General features: G+C 34.7%; 2 protein-coding genes across 2 annotated transcripts; one reads left to right on the forward strand and one right to left on the reverse strand.

Moving 5' to 3' along the window:
* The first annotated feature begins 4388 nt into the window (after positions 1-4388).
* LOC139852206 (auxin-responsive protein IAA7-like) lies at positions 4389-6361 on the forward strand. Its single transcript, XM_071841447.1, has 4 exons — positions 4389-4758; positions 5216-5472; positions 5565-5676; positions 6048-6361. The coding sequence occupies exons 1-4, from the start codon at positions 4628-4630 to the stop codon at positions 6124-6126; spliced, it is 579 nt and encodes a 192-aa protein (XP_071697548.1). The 5' UTR covers positions 4389-4627; the 3' UTR covers positions 6127-6361.
* Positions 6362-7532: 1171 nt separating this feature from the next.
* Positions 7533-8301, reverse strand: LOC139855604 (lipid transfer protein EARLI 1-like). Its single transcript, XM_071844843.1, has one exon. The coding sequence runs from the start codon at positions 8223-8225 to the stop codon at positions 7764-7766; it is 462 nt and encodes a 153-aa protein (XP_071700944.1). The 5' UTR covers positions 8226-8301; the 3' UTR covers positions 7533-7763.
* Positions 8302-8659: the final 358 nt, after the last annotated feature.

Here is an 8659-nt window from a genome sequence, read left to right on the forward strand (position 1 = left end):
AAATCAAACTTGTTATTTACAAATTCAGTGCCATTATCAGATCTTATGATCTTTATGGTTTTGCCAAATTGATTTGAGAGTAAATTTGTAAAGTTTTCAAACATATCAAACACATCAGTTTTGGATTTTAACATGTAAACCCACACAGCTCTAGTAAAGTCATCAACAATTGTTAAGAAGTATTTGTAACCCTCCCTGGAAGTGACCCTATATGGCCCCCACAAATCTAAATGAACAAGGTCACCAATTGAGTTAGATTTGTGGTCACTTATGGGAAAAAGGTTCCCTGGTCTGTTTTGCCTTATGGCAAGTATCACAGATGGTATTGTCAGGTTCAGAATTCCAATCAAGATCTCTCTTAAGAATATCTAAAACAGGCTTGGCATGATGACTAAGTCTGTTGTGCCACAGATTAAAAGAAACAAAACACTTAGTCTCACAATTATTCAAATCACCTTGACATTCATCAAAAAGGTACAGCCCACAATTTAAACTACCAGTCCCCACAATCTTCTTTTCCAACAAATCCTGAATGAAACATTTTGTGTCATTAAAACCAACAAAGATCCTTTTATTTTTAGACAATTGGTGAACAGATAACAAATTGACACAGTAGCCAGGGATAACAAGAACATTTGACAGTAAGATGTTTTTATTTAAGATTAGATCTCCCATTTTAGTTATCTTAGCTTGAGTTCCATTTGGATGACCCACAGTCATACCCAAGGTAGATACATCAAAACGGTTTTTCATATTTTTTATACTTCCTGTCATGTGTTGTGAAGCCCCAGAGTCAATGATCCACCCAGTACAGTTGTTCATTTCATGAGATGTGTTATTAGATTTAAAGAATTTTTGAAAGTTTTCATTGAATAACACATTCATATTTTTAAAAGTACCTGCCACATTAGCATGCACATTTTCAGAGGAGTCATTGATGAGATTCATCAGCTTGTTTATTTGGTCAGGAGTGAAAGGAGCACTTTGCCCAACAGAGTTATTACTAGGAATGCTTCTGCTATTGCTAGTACTATTATTGTTGTCCCTTTTAACCCAACCTGGAGGGTACCCTATTATCTCATATCATCTGTCTATAGTATGACCATTTAGGTTGCACTTTGTGCATTTTAGGTTGGTATTAGGGCCCTTTCCAAATTTCTTTTTGTTATCAAAGGTTTTTGACACAAGAAAAGCTGACTGTTGTGATTTCCCAACCCCTCTGACAGTGGAGGAATCTCTATGAGATTCCTCTCTTGACACAATAGAAAAAGCAGTTTGGACACTATGTAGTTTTTCCCTTGTGAGAATGTTACTTCTGACAGCATGATAGCATTCATCAAGACCCATTAAAAATTGCATAAGTTTGATTAAGTCATTGTGATCCTTAATTTTTGTGTTGTTACAACCACATGTAGGTAATCTAACAAGGACATCAAATTGTTTCCATAAAGCATTCAATTTGTGGTAGTAATCAGACAAGGAGTCACCATTTTGAGAAATAGTATTAATTTTCTTATGCAGGTTAAAAGTAATTGAGCCATCAATTTTATCATATGTTTCTTTTAATTCATCCCACACAGTTTTAGCAAGTGTTGAAAATACTTGACCATAAAAAAGTTCTTCACTAACAGAATTTAGAATCCAAGACAACACCACAGAGTTGCATCTATCCCATTGTAGGGCAAGAACATTATCAGAAGTGTTTTTAATGACAGTACCATCTATAAACCCAGTTTTGTTTTTTGTTTGTAGGGCTAACAACATAGCCCTACTCCAGACATTATAGTTTTCAGTTCCTTTCAATTTTAGTGAAATAAGAGCAGTAATGCTAGTATCACTGGAATGCAAATATAAGGGATCCCCAAAATCAAGGTCACTCACATGAGTGGTTTTGGATCCATCACCAGATTCAGTAACCATGATAACACAAAACAGAAAAGAACAAGAAAACACACAAACAACCAATGTAGAACTTAAAGGACAACCAAGTAGGGATCCAGATAGACAGAATCTCAAAGGGATTCTGCCCCAGGGCTTCCTTGGGGTCCCCTCAGTCTAAACAAAAAAGAAGCAGAGCACACAAGGCAACCACAGTAAACAGAAACCAAACCAATCAGGCAGACAATAATAATAATAACAATAATTAACAAGAGAGTCTTGGCTATAGACCAAGTATAACACCAGGGGGCAGTTAATCCTCTTAAGCAAGAGAACTCCCTGGAGTAGGAACTTGCTACCGACACAAGAGGGAAAAGAAAAGGTTACAGAGTACTCCACAGTGCAGCAACAGCGACCAATCTTTGACCTTTTGGATTCACGGGAGAAAGAAGCAAACCCTAATTCGAACAAAATTGGGATCTTTCTTCTTGATTCAATGCAAGTGGCCCAAAAAAACAATCACAGGTCGAAATCTAGCCCAATAGACACAGATGAGATCGATGGATGTAAGAATCAAACGGATCTGGGCAACACCTTAACACCAGTCGTCAACCCTAGAATCAGAATTAGACGATAAACTTGAGCAATTTGGATCAATCAAGTCACCAATCGCTCTGATACCATGTACAATTTCACGAATAGAATAATCAAAATAATCAGATCCAATCAATCACCAATATAAACGATTACACAATCCTTGATTTATTACAAAAGAAACTGGAACAAAGAACACTAAAACACAAGATTGTACCAATTGATGATACAATCTAAATAATAAACACAGGAACACTGGAACAATTGAAACACTAGAAAACAATGATATGAGAACAAATCAGCCGAATAATAACGATGATGGTGATGATCTAAAAATGGAATGGAGCGTGTCTATGACCCGAGCCCTAGAAGGGTATTTATAACCTTCAGCAAGAAAGTTACACAAAGCACCCTGAAGAACATAAACTTCACACAAGAGCCCAAACATCCAAACCTTTAGCATCAGACATCCATTTTATTTCAACACAAGTCCCTGCACTTAATAAATAAAACCAAAAAGTAAAAATATAAAAATAAGATTGCATAGTTTTAACAGATCTACTCACATAGTCAAATAGAGCAATTTTTAGCTCGTGAAGAATAGTCTCATTCTCTATCTCTATCTCTCTTTTTCAAACGACTATACCCACATGATCACAAAGACAACAATGCCTCACACATGACACTTCCACTAAAATTGTGTATCACTAAGCATACACTCCTCACTCTCAAGTTTTCTTATGAAAGTGAACATCTACTTTAAGCGAGATTATTACAACTGCTATCACATAACACACTTGTTCATACATAATCCACTACAAGATATAAGTTAAGGACATGTTTACATTTTAACTTTATAATTATAACATAGAATCTCTCTCTAAGATTAACCCTTCATGATTTGAAGCAACATAAGCTCAAGCAAATCTAAATGATCTTCATTTTAGGTGCGGGAGAGGTTCACCCTTCACGGTCACTTGTCTTCAAGTCTTGAAGCTTCCTTTTATAGTGCAATAGACCTAGACTTTGGTTGACGTTGGTACATTATAGTCGTTGTCAATTTTAGCCGTTGTCTCTATGAGTTCTTTAACAAGCCGTTTGAAATTATCTTTAAATTAAATTTGGCTTGCTAGAAATCCATCTGTTCATGATTCAGTTGCTATGTCTTCTATGACAAACTTGGTTCGAGTTTGGCTTGACATAATGACTTACGTATAAAACGTGTTAGCGGAAGTACATACATATGGCATATAGTATATGGTCTAAATACCCTATGTGTATTTAGATTTGACGAACCAATTAAGCCAAGATTAAATTATATTTACTATTAATCAGGTTTTGTATTCATTAACTCAAAACAAAGATTGATATAGTTAATTAATTGAGTAAGTTAGTTAAGAAACTTTGATTGACTATCATAGTGTCATAAACCGGTACAGGTGGTTTAATTTTTTTATGACTAATTCGAAGCTAGGGGATTAAAATTCAAGTAAATACTTTTTTTTTTTTATCTGGTGAATTATGCTCTTTTATTTGTTAATTCCAGTATTTATAAACATCTAAGAAACTATTTTCTTATCTTAGTTAACATTAAAATAACTTGATAAATAGAAAATTCACTCTTTGCGGATGAACTTGACTTAATATTACTTATTACCTACTAGTCTACTACTTCATATTGTTATATGTATTGTGTATTACTAATAATTAACAATAGTTTTATTAGTAATAAATTTTAAAGTTCAATTGACACAGACATGTCGAGAATATGCAATTTAATTGAAGCAATCTATAATTTTCATATAATGTTGATGGCAAGTTTATCCAACAATTATTATTGATTTTTTATGGTAATGAGCCTCAACTAATTTTTGTATATTTTCTCTCTCCAAACACTACAAAACGGAAGTCTCTTTTAAGCTTCCTTTAAAAGCATGAGATGTAATTTTGGCTTTGCCAAAAAGATCAATAAATATCTCATGTGATTGTATGCTTCTTTCGTGTCATTCATTAATCTTACACAACTTTCTTTTCTATTAGACCTCCTTTTAAGTTCTTCTCCTTTTGTTGATCTTTCGTTATCGAGTTGTAACACTTAGTTAACCAAGACTTTCGTTTTCTCTTTTTCGTTCAACAACGTTGATTCAGAACTTAAATGGAGGGATACCCAAAATCGAAGAAGGCGGTTTTTAAAGAAGCTTATGAGGAAACAGGACTAGAACTAAGGCTATGTCCCCCAGGAGATGGCACTAATTATCCACCAATGTTTAAGAGCTCACATAAAAGGTATCCCTGATTTTAGAACATGTATCATGTTATGAATTATAAAACATAGTGATTTTTAACATGTTTCATATACACATGTACTTATGATTTCTCACACTTCCATCATTCATAGCTCGATCTCATTTAAACTCAGCTCAAATCGAGTTCGAGTAACTCAACTCATTTACACCCTGTATAAGCTAACATAACATTGGCTAGAAAACAAATATATTATTTACACTTTTAATCCTCTAAAATTTTTACTTGGACACAATCAACTCAAGAAATCTTCAATATATGGTTTAGATAATGCCTAGAATTATAGATGAATTTGTGAGTGCATGTTTCATAAATCATAATATAAGGTCTTCCTTATGATTTTTGTATTATTATTAATTATAAATTATAAATTATTAAAAAATATTTTTATTTCAATTACAAAAACTTTGGGTGTAACTTTACTTACTAAACTGTGTAGGGCTGCACAGACAACAGCAGTGGTAGGATGGCCACCGGTGAGAGCTTCAAGAAAGAACATCAAGACATCGAGCAGTTCAATCAAGGAAGAAATAAATAACAAGAAAACCGATTTTTTCGATAATGAAAATAGTAGTTTATATGTGAAGATTAATATGGATGGAGTTGCTATTGGAAGAAAAGTTGATCTTAAAGCCTATGATAATTATCAAAGGCTCTCCTCAGCTGTAGATGAACTTTTTAGAGGGCTCTTGGCAGGTACAAATTTTGGGGGTTAATCAATTATGATCGTTTCGTTTTATAAATAATACAAAGTAATAAATTAAATAATCGGTCGATTTTCTTTTTAGCTCAAGGAGATGTTAGTGTGACAACCGGATTGTTGGATGGAAACGGAGAATACACCCTCGTTTACGAAGATAATGAAGGAGATAGAATCCTTGTTGGTGATGTCCCTTGGGAGTAAGGATCGTTGTTATTTATCGTTGTTTATTTTTATTTACTTTTTCGGATTAGCGGGAAACCCCATATGAACGAGCACATTAGCTCCCCATAGAGGGTAACCTTGGGTAATCAAGCCCCCCGAGCGCGAGACCTGGTACCGGGGAATTGCGCAGTATGCGCCCCATCTGGTCACACTCCCTTTCTAAATGGCATAGCCAGGAATCGAACCCGAGTGATGTGTTTCATTGGCAACTCGGTGGCCACTCAGGCAAGCCTGCTTGATTTTTTCTTTCTTTTTTTTTTTTTTTTTTTTTTTTTTTTTTTTTTTGTGAAGCGACTATTGACATAAAATGAGTTACTGATATGGTAAAGGGTATGTTTTTATGTAGCATGTTTATATCGTCAGCAAAGAGGCTTCGTGTGTTGAAAACATCCGACTTGCCTGTTTTACGTCGCCATAATAAGTGATTACGACTCATCGAAGATCAATCTTGAAAAAAAAGTGCTGTTTTGTTTTGTAAAGAGTGTTGAAATGGTTGAAATGAAATAAAATGGACCAGCTGTGGTAATGTTTGATTGTGTGATACTGATTTTTGGGCTAGATCATCATGTAAGCTTTGCTTAAGGCCTATTAGGCAAGTAAACGTTGAATACATCATGTCTTTGATGCTTTTAATTAGTTGTATATATTCTAATTTGAGCTTATCGAGTGTAGAAGATAATTATTGCTTAGACATTTTGTATGAATTAGTGTTTTGGAAATCGGAATGAAAACAGGTCAAAGAAGTCAATGGGCTATTTAGTGGCCCGATCAATTATATAGTTTATAAAGATGGGTCTAATTTAACTAGTTTCCACATAAATGGGCTATTTAGGAAATATGATCGCTAAAATTGTTAAAGGCTTGTTAAAAACTTGTGGGCTTACAAAATGAGTTATCTATACATTATGTAAGTAGCAAGTAACTATTCGATTTTACACTTTTACAAAAACAAATTAAATCGTTGATGAATCGGAATCCTCCGTTCTAACTAATTTTATCAAAGTGAATTATTTGTCACACAATAGTTAAATTGGCTACAAGAAAGCGAGAACTTGAGATCACAAATCAGATCCAGTTATGTAATTGAACATATAAATCAGATCCGATTATACATGTTCTTTATAGTTTCGTTAATGGGTAGTGAAGGTTTCGTATTGAAAAATTGAATGCTGCTTTGGCACTAGCTAAACTTTGAAAGCTTTAATCTAATAGAATCATTGGGATTGTGTAGTTTTAAATGTAAACCTTACTAAAAACATATCTTGAGGTATGACTCCGTTAAATTTAATTATATAAACCATATACTTTTAGGGTTTATATTTTTCCGAAGGTAAACAACCACTGAAACTATCCTTTAAATATAATTAACTTGCCCCTTTAAGTTTTCATTTTAGATTCGACACTGATTGAGATAGTAGGAAAAGGTCATAAACGGTCACGTGATGACATGGTTAAACTGTTCACATCGGAGTAAAAATGCTCGCCTCCAAGACCAAGAGTAGCCTGAACATGAAAACTTTAATCATCTGTTTACCTGTTTACATTGTTCTTGCAGAAAAAAGTTGTCAATTAATTCTTTGTATGCTTAGAATAAGTTACCAAAATTATTAAGCTGCAAATGTCCAAATTATGATTGTGACCTTTTGGCTATAGCCTATCATATATCATATCATTTACATGTCGATAAGAGCAAGACAAAGATATAGTAATCTTTTAGATATAGTAAGATGGCTAAGTAAACACATCCGGACAAATAAGCGTGAAGGTAGCATGCACATAATTGAGTTCTTTTTTGGTCTAAAAATATTCGGACAAGAAGTCTTTAACAATGTTCAACATAAAAAGTACTCCGTATCTTTTATTGAACCATATATGAACTGTTACAAACACAACACAAGGATTTCATACAATGCATCCTAATGCATGCCCAAAATAATTAACACCATAACAGAAAGTAAACACATGATATATGATCACATCACATGAGCCTATAGCGAAGCTCTTACAAAACTACGAGTATGATATCATAATCCGAAGAAAATGCGCATGCATCCCAATCAACTTAGGCACATTTGAAGCCACTAGGAACTTTTTTACCACAAACATTAAGAAGCAAGCTAAGAGAGACGGGCACGTTAAGATTGATCCCTAATACATTAGCTTTAAGGGCGGTGCATAGGCAAACTGCAGCGTCAAGGTCAGCAAGGCCTTGAATGAGGGAGCAACATGGCTTCGCGGAACCAACTTGGAGTCCAACTAACCCGCCAAGTAGATTAGCACACACTCCAAGTTTCAAGGTATCTTTTGGGCAAGTAGCCTTAGTTGGCGTTGGTGTTGGTGCGGGTTTCGGCGTTGGTGTCGGTTTAGGCGTTGGTGTCGGTTTAGGTGTTGGTGTCGGTTTTGGTGTCGGTTTTGGTTTGGGTGAAGGAGGGGGAGTATTACAAGTACAGCCGCTCACAACGGCAAAAAAGAGAAGATTGAGTGCGAGAAAAAGGACTAGTGAAGCATTGCTTTTTGAGGCCATTTTTAAGTAATTGATAGCTCTTTATGATTTGGTGTAGAGTGCAGTAGAGGATTATGGGTGAATGTAGATGAAGGGGGTTGAAGGGTTTATATAGGTGTACAAATTTGGTTTTTGGCCCAACTGTTGCTGGTATTGATCAAGGGTAGATATCAACATGCATACAATTGGCCATTTCACACGTTATGTAATTATCAGATAATGTTTTTCAATGTTCATGCTATCCGAGGTGGATTTTTTTTTTTTCCGGATGTAACGGTATAACCGGGTTATTTCGTGAGTCTTTTTCTAGGTACACGTTTTAACCCGAGACCTCTTGTGAGGAAATTAGAACCCTAACCACTACACCTAATTTTGGATGGTTATGTTATGTAATAATGAAGTATCTCAATTAGCAATCTATCTTATCTATAAAATACAGTAGTAGGTTTTGTCAA

The sequence above is a fragment of the Rutidosis leptorrhynchoides genome, chromosome 6 (assembly GCF_046630445.1).
Source record: "Rutidosis leptorrhynchoides isolate AG116_Rl617_1_P2 chromosome 6, CSIRO_AGI_Rlap_v1, whole genome shotgun sequence".
In the NCBI taxonomy this organism is placed as follows: Eukaryota; Viridiplantae; Streptophyta; class Magnoliopsida; order Asterales; family Asteraceae; genus Rutidosis; species Rutidosis leptorrhynchoides.